The following is a 22,831-nucleotide window of genomic DNA, read 5'->3' as shown; positions in this document are numbered from 1 at the left end:
AATTAGTTAATTCTAATTGACTTGACCCACTTTATTAAAAAAAAATAATAATAGTTTCATAGAATCATAGATCATAGAATTATAGAATGGCTTGTGTTGGAAAGGATCATAAAGATCATCTTAACTCCACCCCCCCTGCCACCCACTGGACTAAGCCCCATTCAACCTGGCCTTGAACAACTCCTGGGATGAGGCTTCTCTGGGCAACCTGTTCCTATGTGTCACCACACTCTGAGTGAAGAATTTCCTCCTAACATCTAATCTATATCTTCCTTCTTTTAGTTTAAAACCATTCCCCCTTGTCCTATCATTATCTGCCCACGTAGAAAGTCGCTCTCCATCTTTTTTATAAGCCCCCTTCAAGTATTGAAAGGCTGCAAAGAGGTCTCCCTGAAGCCTTCTCTTCTTTTTCTTCATGCTGAAAAACAGCTTCAAACGGTATTTTTTATTGTTTATGATATACAATTAGAAAACCTTTTGGAGGAAGAGAATTTCATTTAGTTTATAGAGAAACAATTAGAAATATTGACTTGAGCCCAATACCATAAATAGGGTTCTCTATTTCCAGCACACTTTTCTGAACCTCTCCAGCTACCATATAATTCAATATGATTAGCAGCCTACAACCTACACGCAGTACTACAAGGGCTTGGGAGCTGTACAGTAAATCAGGCTTAAGGGATGCCAGTAAGGCTGCACGGAAAAGATTGCACAGTATACATTTTTTTACAGCTCACATTTTATATCTTACTTAGGCCAGGGATTTTAAGTCTCCTTTCACAACCAATTCAATTTGTTAAATAAAAGGAAAAGAAATAAATGAAGTCAGGAGTTTCTGGAAATTTGGATAAAATATTTCCAAAAATCTCATATAGATAGCATTATTACAAAATGAGTAATCAAAGAAGAAATCAGTTTTCTGATTCAGAATCAATTTTTATAAAAGCACTGCTTATGCCTACACATACATGATATTTACAATTTTTAAATAAATTATTTTCCAACCAATTTTAATATATTTTACCAGCTAAATGTTCATCTTAGCTTCCAGTCATGCCAGGAAGCAAAACTGAAAACTATAAGTAAAATATTGTATTTATATGTAAATACATAGTTATTGGCAAGTAGGGTATATTTTCCATATAGTTCTTAATAGGAAGAATTTGAGGCTGTATTAACCTCTTTCACTTCCTCTTAACATTCTTGTTGACAGTGATCTCAGTAATAAAGTTATCTAATGGCTCACATGGGCATTTCATACAGTGTATGTAGTAACAGGCAGAAGTCATATGCTTGTTTAATCTTTCTAAGATGGAGCTTGTAAACTCTTGCACAGTAATTCCCATCTGAAGGCCTCAAAGTACTTAATGCAGGTTGTCAGTATCTTTTAATATGCTATACAGGTATGAAAATGGAGGAGCACATAGGAAAACTAATCTACTCAAAATCAACCAACAGACTTGTAACAGAATTGGAAACGAAACATACATCTTCCTAGTGTTTTTCTGCTGGGCTACAAATGGAACAAAGGGGAGTTTTCCTGGAATCTTATTTAATTGTTACCTGGAAAAGTCGTATCAAGAAATAGCATGAGTACAGAACAGAAGAAAAGACATACCTCATGGTGTACAAGAGCGTTCCATCATCTTGGATTCGTAGAAGCTTGTTTGGCATTGTCATATTATGAGCCACTGACTTCTTCCCATTGTGAAAAAATGTATCTGGGGTCCAGATTTTGCTGGCCATTAAGTTGTTCAATCTAAGAATGTTCATTGGGCCCTTAAACTTTAATCTCTCATCCTTCCATCTCTGACGGAAGAAAACATCTATTGTGTACTCCTGTAATGGAATAAAGATATGCTTTTTGACACAATGAAAAACATATCTGCTTTTTGAGGACCAAAACAGAAAAGCTGTGGTTGCAAAATTCCTTTGGTGAGATTGTCAGGGAAAAACAACTATCAAGTGAAATTGTATAATACTGAGAATAATAAACAGGAACTCAAAGTACTATTGGTATGACACTGTCCTTCACAACTGCTAATGTTGTCTGCATATCAAACCCTTCCAGTATTTAGATTTCTGTACCACATACATATAGTATCCGTGACAAAGGTAATTTCAATAAACTTAGTTTTTTACATTAAGAAATAAGAAAAAATCCACAGAAAGATATAGCATTACTCATGTAGCAGGTGCACCTGTAGGAGAATAATCCGGCATTTCAATGGCATGGAGAAGGGCTGAGACTGGAAGGAAGAAAACAAGCCTATCCATAAATTGTAAAATATATGCAGGCAGATGGGTATAAGGAAGATTTTTGGAAAAGGAAAAGTAAGGACCTATAGAAGTATAGATTTTATTAGCAAAAATACTTAGATAAGGAGCAAAGCTGATGAATAACAATGGACCCACACACTGCTGAACTGTCTGCTTTGACGCCTAATCTTGGGAAGGAAGGAGAAAAGTATGCAAGCAAAAAAACCTGATGACCTAGACCAGATGCCTGTGTCACACAGCGCTAGATATTCCATCTGCTATTTTTTGTTGCTTTTCTAAAAAAAAAAAAAAATGTGCTGATTAAACATTGATAATGTAAGTTCATTAACTAACTTTAAATTGAAACTGTAAATTGATTAGTGGTTTGTTATTGTCAGCACAACACATAAATTGGAAATCAAAGACCATAAAAACTTTGTTGGAAATAAACTGCATTCTGTGTACCAGCAAATGTTACCTTGGAGCAACTTCAGTTTTGTTGGACAGGTGCAAAATGGGCCCATGATTTCAAAACATGACTGATTTCAAAACATTACAACAGCCTGTACTATTACAATTACTCTGCAAATGATGCAACTTAAGCAACCCGTCTTTGAGTATACTATCTTTGAATGGACAAGTCCTAATAAAATTCTACCAATATAAAATATTCAAGTTATTTCCAGACAGAAGTGATTGGAAGGAACTTAACAGTCCTCATCACTTCTTGCTGTCTCCCTTGTGTGCTGAGCAGACAGCAAGAAGTGATAGCCCGTCTCAGTTCCTTTTCCTCATGGTCTGAATTTTTTGGGTGGTCCTTTTGGGACCCAAGAGTTGGACTCGATGATCCTTGTGGCTCCCATCCAACTTGAGATACTCTATGATTCTATGACTCTATTCTCTGCGAGCCCAGGAGCTCAGAGGGTCTTTTCCAAGATGGAGACAGAAGCTAAGAAGATCTTTATGTGGAATAAAGGAAAGAAAATTCTGTTATCTGAAAGATCATGACAGGGGTAGGGGAGAAAACAGCTGTAATTAAGAACTGTGACAGATGCTGTGAAAGGAGGATCCTTTAGGAATGATATAATGAGGTACTTGTAAACTCACTTGACAAAACACACAAGCCCCGTTTTTAGCTATATCAAGAGACTTTACATTCCATAACACAACTTTGTTATTTTTATAATTCAAATTATAGTTACTCAAACAAATATTAAACAAAACTGATACTACCATACATTGAAAATTAATTTGTTTGGATTTCTTTAACATCAGTTGTTACTACCTATAATAATAGTTGAGTAAACATATCTGTAAACAGACACTGCTTCATGACTAATAATTTGCCCATTTCTCTGTAACAGACGACATTGCGTAGTTCTGCTTTATTTTCTAATTTATATGTTGTTTGCTAACTATCCTCTGACTTAAAATCCCATTTTCAAATTCCAAGTTACCTAACAGTTCACTTATGGACCAGGGAAAGTCACAAAACACATAAAATAATGGAAGACCAAGAGCAGCAAAAACTGCATGCTTGAAGCAACAGGGGGAATATATGAAATTTGGCTGGAAACAGCAGGTAATTCAAGGAAAACAACTGCCCTAGAAGCTTCCTTTTAAGATCTGTCTAAGGGACTTCGCCAATAAATCATTGCTATGCATGAGAAGATTGATGTTTGAGGTATACAGAAGTGGAAAGAAGAGCCTGAGGGAGTAAGTCTTTCAAATCCCTCTAAAATTCAAGAGAAATAAGTGATAAGTTCTACAAGTTCCTTTGAAAAATATCTCCTGCACACAAATGATTAGAATGTAAAGTTTTTGTAACGTGTCCATCAAAAAAGAATTTCAAAGGTCCCACTTCTTCACCGTCTTCCATCATATATAAAAAGAATTACTAGAGATATGAGAGAGAAGAAAAAAGCAGACATGAAATGCCACTAAATCAAAACAGCAACACTTAAAAAAAAAAAAAAAAAAAACACATCTGATGTCTGGACACAGCTTAGGACACAAAACAAATAGAAGAAAACCTGATCTGCAGACTTGAAAGTTTACACTGATAAATCCCAATTTATCTACAAGTAATTCTGCTCTCTCTATTGGCACACTTCCAACCAAATCGTGCCAGAAAACTTTGTTTGACAGAACATCTGATTTAGAAAACGGAAAGAGGGAGTTACCCAAGGTCTGGTGTGAATGATCATGAATATCACCTACTTTCATTCACCACAAAGCAATAAAATCCCACATAGGTCTTAACTTTTCTTCTTCTAGACATCAATGCATTTGCAAAGGGAGTATTGGGATCTCAATTTTATACAAAGGGAAACTAAAGCATTGAGATGACCTTAACTTGTTTCAGTCCATTTACAGAATGATTACAAAAAGCAAAGTACAATACTCTTGAATCCCAGTGCTGTATTCACTCATCCATGCTCCCTCCTGAACCAAATCTATTCTACTTATGATCACAAATACCACTATGATGATTACCATGCAACCAAAACAGGAAGCTAATAAAATATTTTGAATCTAATCAGTATGATAAAAAGTCAGCATTTACCCAAAGATTCTACATAAAGGTTATGTAACTATTTCCTATTCCATCTATATATCATTTTGTGGTAAATGCTGTGTAGTGCTTATTTTCCAATCAAAACTAACATTCTGTTAGAAATGCAAATCTGGATTATAGAAAAAAAAAAAGACTCAAATTAATATATATAAAATATATTAAATATTCATTTAATACAATCTGCAGATATTCTCCTATATGAAAAAAGACCACCATGTCTCTGGACAGTACCAAACTCTTGTCCAGTGCTGAGTACACTATCTCCACAAAATCACAGCAGCATACTTCCAGAAGTACAAAGGACTTCTGTGATGTCTTGTAGACAAGCAAATGCTTCCTACTGATTTATGTCTGAAATGGTGCTTTTGTAGCTGGACTCTAATACTGAGCAATTAAACATAATTCAAATATGTATTATACCAGCTAACACATAATTTTAGGGAGAGGATGGGATTCTGTAATAGTACTGTAATAGTACTAAGAAGCACTGAGGCTCTGCTAGTTCACTGGTAAAAAGAATAAAATGGTGAAGGAACTCTTCTCGTAATGCACAGTAGTTTTGCACAACAATATGCACAGTAAAAAATATATATATTAGTATCTCTGAGAGAAGCTTTAACTGAGTATAAGCAATCTCTTCTTATATGACAGTCGTCTTTTTATTATTTTTTATGTTCTTTTTGCTAAGGCTAAATTTGTCTGGGAAAAGATCAGACAAAAACAAAATCTACTCCCATCCTCTCAGATAATGGTTTTGGGATTTTGTCAGTGTTCATATCTGTAGTAAAGGTGGAAGTGTTCCAAACATCTCAAAATTGCAAGTGTCCATTAGCAATCTGTATTGTTGTGAAGCAGACTGAACATTTTATTAAATCACCTCCTGGAACACAGCATTTTTTTTTAGTGAATAGTTCAGGCCGGAGTTCCTCATTCCCTACTTGTAAGGATTTTTCTGAGTAAATTCTCTAAAATGTTTGGCATTTTCTTGTCAACCGTTGAAGCTGTTAACTGACACATATATAACCACAAAAGCAAGCTTTAAATACTGTAAAATAAAAGAACAAAAAAAAATAAAAGGTAAATTAAAAAAAAAAAAAAAAAGAAGAAGAAGAAAAAGTAAAGGAATTGAAAATAGCACATGTATCTTTTTATTGTTTTTTTAAAGACAGACGAAAATACTGTAGTTAACACATTGGTAATATAAACACAGGACATTCATGGACCTAAATCTTGAATAGCTCATAGGGACTTCATATTAAATTTTACATAACTTGTTGATTTTATTTCTCAAAAAAGCATAATTCATATCTACCTCGAGGCAAGTATGTCTTTTAGTTTAGTTTAAAAACATTAACAACATTATCATGAGACTAGTATTGTTGAATGGCTGATATGTAGCCAAATATCAAAACCACTTCCAAGAAAACAAAGAAGCAGTTTTAGAAAAGCAACTCAAAAATTGCTCAAAGCAAACTCATCTGTTTGGAATCTGAGCATTTTGGATACACCTGAATTTTTGTTATAATTTAATATTTGTGTGTTTGAAGAGTGCAAATGCATAACGTAATTTCTGCAAATTAATTTTCCAAACTTCCTCAGTAAGTATTTAGATCTATCTTTTGAGTGAAAACTGAAATCAGCTTTACAGCAGGAAGAACAAATCTTAGTTTGTTTTCTTGGTCATTTAATTTTCAGTGGGATAGATTTATCCATGGTACAAATGTACACAAGGGCTAACACCCAACAACGTTCTGTACAACCCAATAGTTCTTAGAGTACACAGTTGGATGGTTCTTGTTTTGTCTTGACCTTGGCCTGCCTAGAAGATTGGACAAATAATATTTCTAACATGTCAATCATAAATAAATCATAAATATGTCCAAAAAACCTCACTCATCTAACGCTATTAGAACTGAATGATTTCTGGATGCAATTCACTCTCACAAAATCCCTCAACACTCTAGTCACAAACACTGACTACTCAGGCTCTGTAGAAGTACTGTTAGTACATTAGCTGTGTATCTAACAGTAAAACTCACTGCACAGATTTATAAAGGGAGTTAATTTGTCCTTTCCCAAAATTTATCTTCTGACATGTATAAAACACAGAACATAGAAGAAAATAGCAGACAGACAGATACTCCTTTCAGGTTTTTGAGAGAGGTGAGTCTTATACACTGGTGAATAGAAATCTTGAAAATATTACAAATAAACACCCTCATGGAGCAGGGCTGAGATTTGAACTGCACTGTTGGTTATTTTTTAACAAAATCCTCAACAGCCCTATTAAAATCTTAAACATTCTCTTAACAATCACTACATTTCAAACAAACCTTCATTCATTTTTAAATATATAAATGTCTGCTAGATATTTTTGACTTTTAGTACTATAAAGAAAATGGGGTATATTTCTAGGGAATTGTAGCATGATTTTCCTCTATTTGAAGAATTTATTTCAAGTCTTTTATTTTTGCTTCTTCTGTCAACTTCAGTCATTTTTGTCTAAGCATTTAATCTAAAATAAGTATTTGAAAAAAATCTGGAAAAAAATGTGTTTAACCAGTTTGAATGATAGCGTCTAAGGGAAGAAAATGTCTTCTTATTCATATCCATTTATGAAAAGGTGATTCTCTGAATGGCTCTGTTTCCATAAAAAAATGACTCTCTTTCCATAGATCTGATACAGAATGAACTCTGAGTCTAAAATAAGCACTGAGGAGAGATAAGAGAGGAATGGGAAAGATATAAATTGGGCTTACTTAGAGACTGAACATTATTCACAATACTGTCACTGAAAATACAAACATTTCTCGTTACCCTTTTTTGTTCAGACATGGAGAAAGAGCAACCCTGAAACACAATGGATACCTGGTGCCAGGGACAGGAATCCAAATAGAAAGTACATTGGGAGCTAGTATCAGTGCTTGGGCACAGTCTCTGACAAATGAAACTCTGATATTGATCCACTTGACAGGATACTCCACAGGAAAACAATGCTTCCCAAGAGGATAAAAGGACAGAAATTGTGCAGACCATTATGTGAGGTATCCTCCTTAAAAACTGCCTATGGATTTCCCTGCCAAGGCAATGATCTTGGCCTATAATAAAAGGGAATAGAGCTACCAATTTACTGACTTTTCAGAAATATATCCGTAATAAAAAGACAACCTAGATGCTCCCCAATGTCCTAGAGAACTAATTGTATTTACCATTTCTGTTTGCATTTTAGTCTTAATTTACATTTCTGTAACTGAACTAAAATAAAATCTACAGTAAAATAATTGCTTTACTTTTTTTTTTAATCTTTGGGAAAAAAATCATAATCGAGCATTCCCTTATTCTGTCTGGACCACACATCCCCTCTAGAGCCTCTTCCCAGATATGAAACCATACCTAATAATCAGATTTTGAAGCAGCTAAAACATTAAGTTAAAAAAAAAACAAAACTGAAATACAGAATGGAATTACGAAATCTGAAAAGCAGACAGAAAAATAAATGTGATCTGGAGTTCAGCCTCTTCTCTGAGGAACAATCCTCAATTGCAGCAAGAGACGTTTTAGCACTCCTTGTGGTCATTTCTGGTTTGACCTTCAGTCTTCATTAAGAATTGTGTACTGGCTATATTTGAAAAATCGGAAATGCGTCTTGAAATTTAATTGCAAATTGACAATATGAAAGGCTGTGTTGCAATGAACTCATAGATGGTCTAGGTATAACCATCTATGCAGAGAAATGTTCATGTTTCTCGATGCTAGAATGAAAAACAAGAAGTCTATCAGCAAGAGATTAGGAAAAAATATTGTGTAGAAACACAAAGAAAAAATAAAGACATAAACATAGTAAACAAAACTCTCCAAATACAATAAAAAGCTAAGGTTAGAGGTTGAAATATAAAACTGTTAGTTTTAATATTACACAAAACTGATTTACGTCCTGCTACCTACTAACTATGTATTGTAGGGAAGTAGGAAAGACTCAGTTCCCAGTGATAATTAGAAAGCCTGCTGTGAGGCAATACTTTGCAAAAGCTTGGCAGAGTTTTCCTCTCAGCAGACCTCATATCAAGGTTCTCAGTGGCTATATGCTCTGTCTTATATACAATAACTGTTGCTGGAGGAGCAAATAAGCTTTCAATTTTTGTATATATTTTTTCCTCTCAAGCAGATCAGCACTTATATAGCTACCTGGGAAATTTTAGAAGCCAGAGTGTTAGGTGAGACTGGAAGGAAAGTAATTCTGAGAAAAATCTGTAAAAGTAATTTGCTTGGAGTACTAAAACCAGAGCTATTGGCATATCTATAAAGCTTTGCCAATCTATCAGACTGGGATTAATATTATTTGCTAATTTTGAAAAAAAAAAAATCAATTTTAATTGCTTAAGTTAAATCATTTCCATTTTGTCATCCTGGGGACCATATTCCAACCAAAATTATCCTTCACTTTAGAATTTTCAGAAATGAAATAATTTAATTAAAAATGTTTTAATTTGCCACTCTGATCATAAATTAACCTTATAATTCTCCTTAGAAAATTAAGAGATGCTTTGTTTTTCAATTGTTCTGTTAATTTTGGGGGATTTGTTCTGTTTTGTTTTCTTTTGTTTTGTTTTAAATAATGCAGCTTTTCTTCTCTCAGGCTAATGTCAAAGTAAATTTGTATCACTGATCTGGCTGGAAGCTCATAAGGCATAGCATCATAATAATGAACTTAAACATTTTGGAGAAATAACATCTCAAAAAGACAGAACAGTGAAAACAAAACCTGTTTAATCCCATTTTTGTTTTCCTTCTTTGATGCTCATTAGTTTGAAAAAAAAATCCTTTGTATATTGGCATTTTCTTTGATATTACATACTGTGGGTAATATACAATAGCATTCTTATAACACAGCTAATATGGGTGCAGCCATATTTTAGTCACAGCAGTTCACTTGAATTGCAGGTTGCAAAAAAGTTCTAGCAAAGATTAAACAGATTTGGTAGATGACTATTTGGGGCAGAACAGAGAGTAGCATTTTCTATTATTATTATTTATTTAGTCAAAATGTTAATCCACAATGAGGATCAAAAACTTTGACTTGAAACATGTTTGCAGAATAATCTGAGCTTCAGATTTTACCTCCTGAATTTATCAACCACAACTTCAGCTAGTCTAAAAATGGTCAGAGATCAAATTTGCCTGGACTTAACTACTTTATGTCAATTACTTCATGCTACTGGAAAAAATACAGAGAATTTGTATGAAATTCTACACTACAGCAATCATACTGAGTCACAGGTTGTACACAATAACATATTATCATTAATGTGAACTACTGTACCTAGTGAGGAATACAGAAACCTCACAAATTCCTCACAAATAACCCAAAACCAGTTAAGGTTAGGATGACATTTTATCAGCTTTTTGAATCAACACTGATATGCAACATCAGCGTCCTTAGACCCAATCAACCTGTAATTCAACCTGTAATGTTCAGTGTGCCACCTCTCTGTTCCATGCTATAATCACATATCAACCATCTCCAACAGTAGAGAGTTCCCTTCCTGTTTTCAATAAGCTTTCTTCCTAAGTACTGTTGCTTTTTATAAGATGCTAACTGCCAAAAATAAATAAATAAAATAAAAAATAGAAGAAGAAAAAAAAAAGGCAAATAGATAATGCAAAGGGGTGCAGTCATATGTCTGCTGACTTTCTTTGTTAAGAAAAATCCCAGGGGAAGGAATTCTGCTGGCAGCAGTGACTGTGAAAGTTTTGGACAACAGCAGTGCCCAGCTTGAAACCCAGATGGGACTGAAGGCTTCACTCACACTGTGCAGAGAACCTCAGGGGCTGGAACCCAACCTTCCTAAAAAGCCCTGCAGTTCAGTTTGGGCTCCCCTGAAGACTTAGGAAGACACGGGCAGAAGCCAAACTTATTTTTCAAGTGAAAGCTTTCAGGAGGAAACTTTAAAAAAAATTAAAATGTTCCAGTGGTCACAACATTTACAGAAGAAAATATCCTTATATACACAAAATATCACATCACTATAACATCACTATAACATCACTATACAGAAAATATCTGTATAGTAGTTTACATTATCAATTCAGTAATGCAATATCTAAATGAAAGAGTACTCATTGTATAAACTCTAATGTTACCTTTGCATCTGACAGAATATGGGATAATTTGGAAGTTATTATTTCAAAATTTATATGTTGAAATTTTCTAATCTACTGCTCATACATTTCAAAATGATTTAATAATTAGCTACTTAAGTTAAATTAACCCTGAAACTTGTAGCAGTAGGTATTATCTACTCTTATCTACTCTTATCTACTTTTTTGTAAATAAACCTCCCCATTACAGTAACAGCTGCCATTCTAATGTACCACAGTCTGCTTCAATAATACCTCTGAATACAGCAGTTACAGTAGTGACATCAAACGACCTGAGAGCTTACTGTGTTATCATATCTGCCTGTGTAAACGGATATCCAGAGTTCTCCATACATTTACACACTGATGTCAAAAGTGTTCCAGGAGCTTGGTCAAGGAGCTTTCCATTAATGCCCCATTTCACCACAAGTGACCTGCACAGCCTTTGATAAATCTTCCTGTACCACAAACATCACATCTTTAAAATTGGCTTAACTTCATCTCCCAATTTTTCAGGAATGCTGTAGATGTGAGGACTGTGAAGTCATGCTATACTAGAGTAACAAGGTCAAGTGATGTTCATATCACCTTTGCATATAGTGTGGATACCCATTTTTTATAATTCATGATAAACAAGAATCAATTCAGAAACTTAACATCATTAGGAAAAACACCTCAAGAGAATCAGTAACACATGCAGTGTCAAAAAGAAAACAAATATGCCTTTTTTTCTATGAAAACAACTTTTCATGTGAAGCATCAGTAATTTATTCTTCGCAGTGGAAACAAAGCTCAAAAAATGAAACCATCACAAAAAAATAAAAAAATAAAATAACAGAATGTATTCTCAAAAGCTGTGATTGCTAGTCAGTGAACAAATACCTTTAAAAACATACACTGCACTATAAATAATATTCAGTTCCATTGCAACCTAGCATTTAGAATCAAAATGCTTCCTGTTTTGTACGATGCATAATGTGAAAGTTTTCACAGGAAAAAAAAAAAGTAAAAAAAAAAAAGTAAATATAGACTGGTTTTAAAAATATTAATCCTCTTATGCATATACAAAGATAGTGTGTTATATTTCATATATTATCAATGATGTTTAAAATTCTTCATAAATAATTTTATCACTTTTTCACCACAATTACACATAACCTGCTTTGTGTATCTCACTTAGTCCTATGTCCATTCATCTGGTATCATGTCTTAGAAACATAATAACCCAGATACTCATAGGGCTCTCATATTGTAAAGGACCAGCAGGGAGCGGTAAGGGCAGCTAGATGAACTTTCTGATTATGTCATCCTTCCCTTCTTTCCTATCAGAGGTGTTTTATCCATGAAGATCTTCCTTACTAGTGCAACACATTCTCCCTAATCTGCATCTGATTTGCAGTGAGCCTACAAAGGACCCCTTGTCTCAGAGTTTTTTTCTATTGCTGTTTTCATGAAAAATTGTGATCCAGAGCAATATTTTTATATTTTCTTTCTTTATAATGTCACTGACTTCATTTAGATGGTCCCTGCTAACACTAGTAGACCCAGGGACTACGAAAACCCTAAGCACTCAACAAAAACTATAAACTCTTGGTTTGGGGCTCGTAAGAATATAAGGCCAGAAAATCTTGCTTCCCTGAAATATTTTTTCATGTGTTATCATTACAGAATTTTTTGCTAAAATTCAGTTCACAAGGTGATCCACTGATGACTACATTTATATGAATTTCATTTAAAAAAAAAAATCCATAAAAAAAACTTACCAAAATAGTGGAAATTTTGATAAACCTTTTTTCCACAATGTTAGTTTACTAAACAGTGCAAATGATGCAGGACAGATTAGTAAAACCACACAATTGGTACTGATGAGCCAACTTCCAAGCTAAATTTCAAGAGTATTTTTGCAAACTAACTCCAGTCAAGTCCCACATCAAGTGTGCTCTTACAGTGCACTTTCCAGTTTAGTTTCATCTAAAAGGAATCCAGTTTGCCCACCTCAAGACTGCTCCAGAATATGAACCATAAGTACAGTCAAGGGGGACAATAATCAGGAGATTCACTGGTAAAAACTGAACAGTTAATACAGATGTACTTATCATCTAGGGTCTATAAACCAATTTCCATCTTTGGAACTTCTGAGATTTGGTACTTCCTGACTTCAGGAAAATTGCTCCTAATCTTCCCACAACAAATGAAAGCAGAATACAATTTTAAAAGCAAGTTTATAGCATATCTCTTTACATCTTTTACCACACATGCAAAAGACTCAGAAACTCACCATATCTGTGTCTGAAACAGGTCCAAAACTGGTCACATAGATATTAGTGAAGACTTCAGTAATACTATCTGATTAAAAAAAAAAAAAAAGTAATCACTTTAAATCTATAGTACTTAAAACTCTCTATACAAAATTATGCAACATTTTGAGCAAGTTTATGCCCTTATTTATTCCTCTGAACCAGAATCCTGTGGTAAATACTTGGGGTCTCTACCCCACTTAATTACACTGTGATTACAAAGAGGTTATCAGGCAAGAGTTTGTCCCCCTGTGTAGTTCATTTCACTTAAACGACTATACAGCTATCAGAAACATATTTCCCATATCTCTACCAGCAGAAATGATCACACTGTATTGGACTGAATGAGGTAGTACAGTTCTAAACATATAATGCCTTTTTTGCAGAGGTATTATCTCTGTTTTTGCAGATAATTCCTATTAAAGCCTTTCTAGTTCAAGGCTGTTTTCTTCATCCTAAACAGTTTTTTTCAAAGCCAAAGACAAGAAAGACGTTACAAAACAATTACAGACTACACCAAATGTAACACTCGACTGTGTTCTATATTTGTATTGGGTATTTTTTAAGTGGCATGCTTTAGCATAATAGTTCTTTCCCTTGATACATGATGGTCTTGAGATACTGCTGCGGTACTGTAAATACTGTAAAAAAAAAAAAAAAAAAAAAAAGTGCTTCCCAATCATTGGAGCCAGACAGCCATGAAATCAGAATATTAAATATTGTACTGCAGGGAAAAATAATTGCTGAGTTTTCTGTCTTCAGTTTTCAATTAGACTCAAAACTGAATGATATTCACTAAGAGGGATAGCACACTTGCAGGAAATTTCTCACAGCCATTGCCAGCTGCTGTCTGCATTCAAGACAGTCAACACAAGGAATTCTCTGCCTTAAAGCCAGTTGCTGGCTGGATAAGAAATATTTGAATACAACTAGCTGCACTTTGACTCAACCCAGAATTTTCCATTCCTAAAAAAAATACATGCCTGTGACATGACTGATCCTGCTATGGTATTACCATTTCTATATTTAAGCATCATTTAAAATGGATGGTTAATAGTTTTTATATTGCTAAAAGCTACCTTTTGACAAATATGTGGCACAGATTTTGGTTGATAGTCGGCTGAATATGAGCCAGCAGTGTGCCCAGGTGGCCAAGAAGGCCAACGGCATCCTGGCCTGTATAAGAAGCAGTGTGGCCAGCAGGTCGAGGGAAGTGATTGTGCCCCTGTACTCGGCTCTGGTGAGGCCGCACCTCGAGTACTGTGTTCAGTTTTGGGCCCCTCGCTACAGGAAGGACATGGACGTGCTCGAGCGAGTCCAGAGAAGGGCGACCAAGCTGGTGAGGGGTCTGGAGAACAAGTCTTACGAGGAGCGGCTGAGGGAGCTGGGCTTGTTCAGCCTGGAGAAGAGGAGGCTCAGGGGCGACCTTATCGCTCTCTACAGTTACCTTAAAGGAGGCTGTAGAGAGGTGGGGGTTGGTCTGTTCTCCCACGTGCCTGGTGACAGGACGAGGGGGAATGGGCGGAAGTAGCGACAGGGGAGTTTTAGGTTGGATGTTAGGAAGTACTTCTTTACCGAAAGGGTTATTAAGCATTGGAACGGGCTGCCCAGGGAGGTGGTGGAGTCACCATCCCTGGAAGTCTTTAAAAGACGTTTAGATGTAGAGCTTAGCGATATGGTTTAGTGGAGAACTTAGTGTTAGGTCTGAGGTTGGACTCGATGATCTTGAGGTCTCTTCCAACCTGGAAATCTGTGATACTGTGATACTGTGATTTTATGTGTAATTGTACTAAGGCCAATAATCACTGCCCTCTATTGGAAGAAATCAGCAGTACTCACCCATGACTGGAGGAGCTCTACCAGCCACCAGGCAAAGGCAAAACTTGTTCCATGTGTGGCTGCACAGAGAGCACTGTATTATCAAAGGGATGTAGCTGCACCCAAAGCAGAGATGGAGGTGATACAGTGCTTTCAGTGAACTTCTGGAGCATGATGAGAGCACATCCCCACACTTTCACTTTTAAGGAAACTTGAATTTGCTTCCTTAGACCAACACTAGACACATATTCTTTAGAATATAAGACTTGGTAAAGCCTTTCCTCCAAAAAAAAGAACCTTCTTTCCAGGACTGTCATTGCTTTTCAAGCAAATAAATAAAGGCTGACTGTCACTGTGTGTCATTCAGGCACTCTGAAAGTTCAGAAAGCACATTTTCCCTGCACATCTTGAGAGTTGTTTATTTGTGTGATAGAGATCTCAGTAATTTCTCCTGCAGCATCTACAAAAAAAGCAGAGTTGATTTCTACTCCAAAGAGTTTACAAACTAATTTTAAGTCAATGGACAACAGAAAGTGCTGTGTCTGCACCGTTCTTAATATTCAACAAACATAAATATGTGTCTGGCTGAAGTATAATACTGAAACAACAGGTACAGTTCAGAAGACTAGTGACTGCATGGTGCCTGTGGGAGACTCTACAGAAAAAGAATTACTCTCTCCAAATGGTTACCTGGCATAGGGTGAGATGCAATGGAGAAGTGACAAGACAGACTACTCTTCAGGGGGTAAAACAGTGTTGCAGGGACTAACTGCGAAATTTGGCCTGTACTGTAATGACAACACACAATCTTAATTACAGTTCCACAAAAACCAGTGCTGTTACAAATATATGACTGACAATCAAGTATCCCAACAGCAAAGAACCAGGGTTAATTTCAATTATACTGGTATAATCTGAAGGAACTCTGTCAGAGGCAAGAAAATCACTTGGCAAATCTGAATCTCAATCTGTTTCCTTCCCCTCCCAATCCCCCCCCCGCCCCAAAAAAAAAAAAAAAAGTTATGGTTGAAGCATGGTCCTCTTGTAACTTCACCCTAATGATACCAGTTTTTTGCATCTGACATACTACTTGTCTTTACAATTTGCATGTGGTAAATTAAAGGACATAAACTCTTCATGTTTACCTTGCATTTTAAGTTTTTATATTAAAAAAAATAAATAAATACTATATCCAATCACATTATTTCTGTTTCTGGATACTTCCTGTAATTGTTGAATTGTTATTACAACAGCCTGTAGATTCCTCCTGTTGGTGTGCATTAACCACTTCAAATCAGGGATCCTAATTATCCTTGAGTCAAGGACTAAGACTGAGGGAGAGGAGGAGGAATGGATGGGGGAAGATGAGGCATGCTATCCAGAGATTCTCAGCTGTAAGAGCTTCATTTTAGGTCATCATAATTAAGATAAGTACTTCAATGCATATAAAAAGTACTGGGGCAAATTCATCCCTGATAGCCTCAGGAATGAGAATGAATACAAATTAATCATAACCATTATTTTCTGTCTGCTAAAACTGCCTTTAAGCCATCATAGCTCCAGGTAGTGATGACAGAAATAAGTTTCAACGCAACCAGTTGCTTTTCCCTGAAGTAAGGGTTCATCCTAACTGCAGGCACTCCACCAGGCTGCTTCTCAGGCAAGAGTCACATTGCAGCTGAGAATGAAGGGAGTGAGCAGAACATCTTGAAACACGGTATGAAGAGAACAAGAGAAGTTGGAAAGTTACAACAGATAAGAAGACTGAAGGAAAAGGAAAGAAACAAAAACAGAGCAAAAGAAGATACAAAAAAAAAAAAAAGACTGAAGAACAGAAAAGAGGAACTGGCGGACTCTTTTCTGCCTCCTCTCAACATTCTGCATATTTTACATTTCTATTCATATCCTACATACAAGGAAAATGGTCCTTAAGAAGCAGAAATGTAATAAATCTTGAATTATTCCAGTTATAATCTGTTAATATTAGCAGACTGAGCCTTGTGCCTCTTCATTTATTAGTTTACTTACTGTTACAACAAAGATTCATCTGAATTACAAATTTGAATGCAGTGTTTCGTAATCATTATCTATGTAGAAAAGAGAACCCTTTTTTGCAACAAACATTCTAGTTTTCACTTTGAAAGAATACATGCTTTTCAAATAAACTCCGAATTAGAGCATATCATTTTGTCCCACTAGTAACTTACTGAAAACAATTCAGAGAAAAAAGGACAGTTTCAGAAGACTTTCTGATGAGAATTCGTCCAGCAGGCACCACAGCTACAGGCTTTATATAACTCACATTCTGTTAAGAACAGCACTAGTTACCACAGTCCCTCTTAAATCACTGGAGATTCAAACAGTTCTGTATCATAAGTACTTCTGCAAAAGCCAGAGGAATGTACTCAGCTAATAAATGTTCAATGCAACATGCTTTTGTGTACACATCTACAGCTTATTTTTGTGAGAAAAAATAAGGTCAAGGTTTTTCCAGTATAAAGTCTTTTTCTTAAATTGATATGTCAGCACCTCACTGAAAGGCCTGATTTTTGAAAGTGCTTAAATCAATGGAAGCCTAGTGCTTTTGAAAAACAGTCCAGTTTTTAAAGAACTGTTTGTTGGGAGGAGTAGTGGCTAACATTTATACTTGTGATCTCTTAAGTTATTCTGAATCATTTCCTTTAAAGGTTGAAAAATGAACCAGGAACAGGAAAGGGTAAAAATGTAGTTTCCACTTCTGATGTTCCCATTAAGGGGAAAAAAATCTCAGGTATAGAATATGATATATTCTATCATTACACATGCCAACATTACACAGACTGCCCTGAAATTCAGCAAATATAGCTCAGCTAAAATAACTTTTTTTTTTTTTTAATGAAAGCAGCCATAGCTGTTAAAAGAGAAATATAGCCTTATCTGACTTAGTTTAGGCTAATTTCTCAGAAGACAGAAGCCAAAATTAGTTGAAAAGAAATGGACAGTTAATAATAAAGAGAGGAAGAAACACCCATCCTAAAAAAAAAAAAAAGCAGTAAATGCAAGAACTGTTAAGATCATGTTTCAGATGATTCTCAAACACTGGTTTCTTCTGATTCCCTTTCCTTATTTGATCTGTCATGCTATCGATATTGAAAAAAAATAATCAAGAAATTAAAAAAGTATTAAATACACCAAACAGCAGAAGATTTATAGATCATATGTATCCTTAGCTGGAAGGTTTATTGTGTGTTTGAATGACATTTAGGATTTTATAAACATTAATTATAATAACCTCTCTCTGAAGACAATAATTCTACTATCTGCATTTTTCCATACTTGGGAAGCTGAAGCAGAAGGATTAGGCAAAGTATAAAAAATACGAAATATAGGTGTTTGCCAAATCTGGATTTAGCTGTCCAACATTAAATATCCAAATTGAAAAATGCTCACTGACTTGTCAGAAATTATAAAATGAGTTCAGAGCCTAGCTGGAGTTGGTATCAGTATCTTTGTCCACTTCACTTCACCAGCTCTCCTGTTCTTGGGATACCCTCTCTGGTGGTATGATATACTACCAACTTGTTCCTTAGCAGAAGAGCTGACTCAGCTAAAGTAGACCACTTGGCAGAGAATTTGCAGTGGCTGAAATGTAAATCAATCACAAGTTGAGTAATGCAGATGGTCAGAAAAGTCATATGAAAAGGTTCCTCATCAACATTTACCAGTTGTCAAAAGCAGAAACTTCCACAGTCAATTCAGTTTTGAATGAGATCCTTTGGAACACCACATGCCAGGCAGTTTTCAAAACCTTTCTGCTTTCTTTCAAATGTCCTTTCTCATACTTTGAGGCAGAATTTTCTTGAAACAATTTTTCTAAATATTTATCAAATTTGAGAATAATATTTGTTTTCCTCATTTCTTCTCTCCTCACATCGTAATAATCTACAATCCTTTCTTCACAGAGAGTAGAACGAAAACATGAATGGCTGGTTCTAGGTACATCTAAAACCAAAGAAGAAAGGAGTGTGCTCATCTTGAATTCTTTGGAGTGAACCATCAGGAAGGTTCTAGATGTTCTGTTGCCAAAAAAAAAATGGCCACATTATCCATCTGTATGAAAGGGCTATCTTCACATGAAAACAGGCTAGTAGATTGGGTTGGAATTTTTATGTATTCAAACTTTTAGTCATAGAACTAAAACTGTAAGTTCAGGGTTTGGACAGCTAAAATAAAAGCCAATCCGCCTGAAGTAATCCAAAACCATCAAAAATACTTCTTGGTGGGACAGAGCTTTTAAAGTGTATATATATATATATATGCAGTTTTAATGCATGGCATGAAACAATTTCTCTTTCTCTTAAAAACATTATTTTAAATGTAGAGTAAATAGTACCCAGGAGAACACTGCAAGACTAATTGAAGGGTTGCTACAGCATGCATAAAAATGTGAAAATGAAATACTGTTCTTTAATTATGTCAACAAAAAATAAAAAAGGAGATGGACTTGGAGTGCTGTGGGAGAATTAATGGAGGATTTCTGAGTTTTTGTGGAAATTTTGTCAAAAGCTTGATGTTAGTTTAATTATTTTGCTATTAAAAATTATTTAACTGGAATTGACATTGTTCTGACATTGTAATATGGTCTCCAAGGACATGCTTGGCAGTGTTGCCCAAAGGCTTTGAAATTGTCATTCGTAATACAAGTCAGGAATTGCACAGGTGAAACAGCCAGGGTCTTAATCCATCAAACACTGTTTGAACTCAACATGCTGCCCTTATCTGACAAGCTCTTTAGTGTGTCTGTTGACAGCTCAAGTCACTCTCTGGCTGGAATAGAATGAAGGGTCAAAGAAGGTCATGCAATGTGGAGCTGTGAGAGCAGTAAAATCCATAGGAATGCAGATATTTCAAAATACTGTTCTGCCAGTTCTTGTTTATATTTTGTTTTGGCGCTTTATATGACAGTTTTATCTAGCCAACTACTTACCATCTCCATTCATTATCCACTGTTAACTTAGAACAGTTTCAAAACTTCATGGACATACACAAATACAGTTCCAATTTGTAAACTGAAGTGGGCTTTGCAGAGGAAGCAACTTCACTTCTCTCCTTGACATGAGTGTTTCACTTCCAATAGCTTCACTGTATCCTTGATCTACTGGCAAGACAATTTCTTAATATATGGAAACTCCTCTTTCAAATCTCCATCTTTAACAAAGTGTATGTAGAGTGCTTGCCATTAAGACCTAGCAATACCTAGAAGAGTGACTGTTAACAGTTACTCTCTTTGTTCTCTTTCGTATAAATGAAAACAGAATCAGGCCCTGTATTTTATTCTTGTGGTGTTAACCAAAACAAGAATGTGCTCTCTGCTACTTTTGTGGCAAAACAGTGGTTTGTTTGAACACTATCTGTAGCAGTTTAACAGTATAAAGAATAATCTGACAGTAACCTAGAAAAGGACAGAGGTTTATGCTCCAGACGGACACTTTGGGCAGTGGCGAGGGAGCAATAATCTACTACACCCAGTAAGAGATGCCTTTTCTTCAAGAGATCATTGAAGTTTTATTCACATATAATCCACCTGTGTTATGGATTAAAGAACTCCATCCTCTCAATCACTTAGTAGGACATTAGTGGAAAATCTGAAGAAAGGAGGAAAACATATACTGAAGACATACTGGAAAGACCCAGGAACTGACAGCCAGTAAGCCAACAGACACAAACAGACTTCCCTCTGAAGAGCTTTTATCAACAGACATTACATCATACACTAAATACACAGCTACATGTGAAGACTGTCAGAGACCCTACAATGGCCTACACAGAACTCATGAAGTTGGACAACCCATGAAAGCAATACAGTACCCTTGAAATAAATACCATTGTGTCATTCAGACTAACTGAATTCCTGGTCCTGAGTGGGAGCCCGTTTTTGACTTAGAATTTTTCTTATACAAAATAATACTTATGATTCTGAAAGTGAACACAGCCTGTCTGAAATAGAAGAAAAATATAAACTCTAGGGGAGATTTACTGTAATACAGAACTTCAATTAAAAGTAGGTATATTTTTAGAGATTAGTATCTTTAGAGACATATATACATTATCCTGGCTAAAATCATTTAACTTAACTGTCAGCATCCTTTTCTTCTGGAGAAAAATATATGACTTGGTATAACATTTTTCTGGTATGTTTTTAGCTGATGTCTTTTTTAGGTATAGGTTACCCACAAAATGTGCACAGAATGAAATGTAGGCATATCTGCAATTCACATAATGCGATATTGTCTCCATAGTCAGATAATTACTGCGATTTGTCCTGCATGTAAGATACTGGTGCAAACTGTAAAACAACTGTTTCCACTTAGCAAAATAAAAATTAGAATTTCTCTCTGTGATGATAAATTTACACATTACAAAGACGATTTACACATGCATATGACAGATTTGGGCTTTAACTCTCACTCAAAAAGAAGAAAAGAACATAGATCACATATACAAATGTTATCCTTACTAATTTCCCTTCTCTCTCTACCAATAGAACTTTAATTTACAAATCTCATTGCTTCAAGAAGCAAAGTTAAATATATTTCCAAAGGGATCTATAAATGAAAAGCTTAGATCCAAGTGATATTTGAGGCACAGTTTTAACTTTATTGTGGGCTTTCTACTCAAGTTTAAGAAAGTCACTGAAGGGTAGGGCTAACGACAGACCTTGGTGCCCAATTATCCTTTTAAGTACATTGGACAAGCTCCGCAAAGCTGTTTAAACTTCAAGTTTCCACTGAAATCAATAAAAGTTAATCTGAATGTCTCAGTGGTCCAGATCATAATGACTACATTTTGCACTTATATTTGTTTGAATCCCCCTTAGTCCCAAACTCCCGTCTAACATTGTCAGTACCTAAAATTCCCTGACTGCTTATATTTCCACCTTAAGGCAAAAATATCCTGATGCTGCCAAGCAGCCTAAAGAACTGGCTCTCAACCAAGTCCCATTGAGTTCCTCAAATTATATATAATTACAAATTTACTGGGCCAGAAAGACACTTAGAAAGAAAGCTAGAAAACAGAGAATGATTCCACAGCCTAGCAGTACTCATGGGATGTAGCAGACAGAAACTGAAGTCTCTGCTCAATATCTAATTATCTATACAAAGCAGAACAATTCCTTTCAAAGACTGAGGAAACATACCCTATGTTAGAAATTCACCTTTGTGGCCAAGACAGACCCTGATACACAGTAACTGAGTTCATGTCTCTGCTTTACATCAGTACAAGCACATGACAAAGATGCTATCTCTCTCCCAAGTTTTCATCATCCCAAGCTATCAGCTCATCTCACAGCTCTGTTTTCAGGAGATGAGGAATAGCATGAGCTCTAGAGGGGGCACAACAATGTGAACAGAAAAATTAGAGATTGGTAGCATTTTCCAACCCAAACTTAGATTTTTCACCTGTGTTGGCAAGAAATAGCTTCTGCTGCATGCCTCTCTTCAGCACTTTTAATTGCTTATCTTGACAGATCCACACTGAGTTTATTGGCTTTTAAGCTGCTTTTACAGACAGTTAAGGGTATGTCCACATCACTTCCAAGGTGTGACAACATGTCTAGCTTTACCTATGTTCCACAAAGGAAACCTGAATGTTTGAAGCAATTAATTCCACTGTATGTGCGGTCCATAAAAGCTAGGCATTGCCAAATCTAAGTCTATATGGGGCAAATTGGCCAAAAACTGAGAATGGCTTTACAGTCCAG

The 22,831-nt window shown here is 35.5% G+C and overlaps 1 protein-coding gene across 4 annotated transcripts in view; it reads right to left on the bottom strand.

Annotated features, from left to right (window-relative positions):
* The window catches only part of GABRA2 (gamma-aminobutyric acid type A receptor subunit alpha2), a 58,190-nt gene that overhangs the window by 17,134 nt on the left and 18,225 nt on the right, over positions 1 to 22,831 (bottom strand). For all 4 annotated transcript variants that reach the window (XM_080590059.1, XM_080590062.1, XM_080590061.1 and 1 more), the window contains exons 4-5: positions 13,254 to 13,321; positions 1,619 to 1,839 (exon numbers count right to left, since the gene is read on the bottom strand). In XM_080590059.1, coding sequence (XP_080446185.1) covers positions 1,619 to 1,839; positions 13,254 to 13,321 — 289 coding nt within the window. The remainder of the gene's footprint in view (positions 1 to 1,618; positions 1,840 to 13,253; positions 13,322 to 22,831) is intronic.

Source organism: Anser brachyrhynchus (genome assembly GCF_964034855.1).
Source record: "Anser brachyrhynchus genome assembly, chromosome: 4".
Taxonomy (NCBI): domain Eukaryota; kingdom Metazoa; phylum Chordata; class Aves; order Anseriformes; family Anatidae; genus Anser; species Anser brachyrhynchus.
The sequence above is the reverse complement of the archived record's forward strand: the minus strand, read 5'-3'. Positions and strand labels throughout refer to the sequence as shown.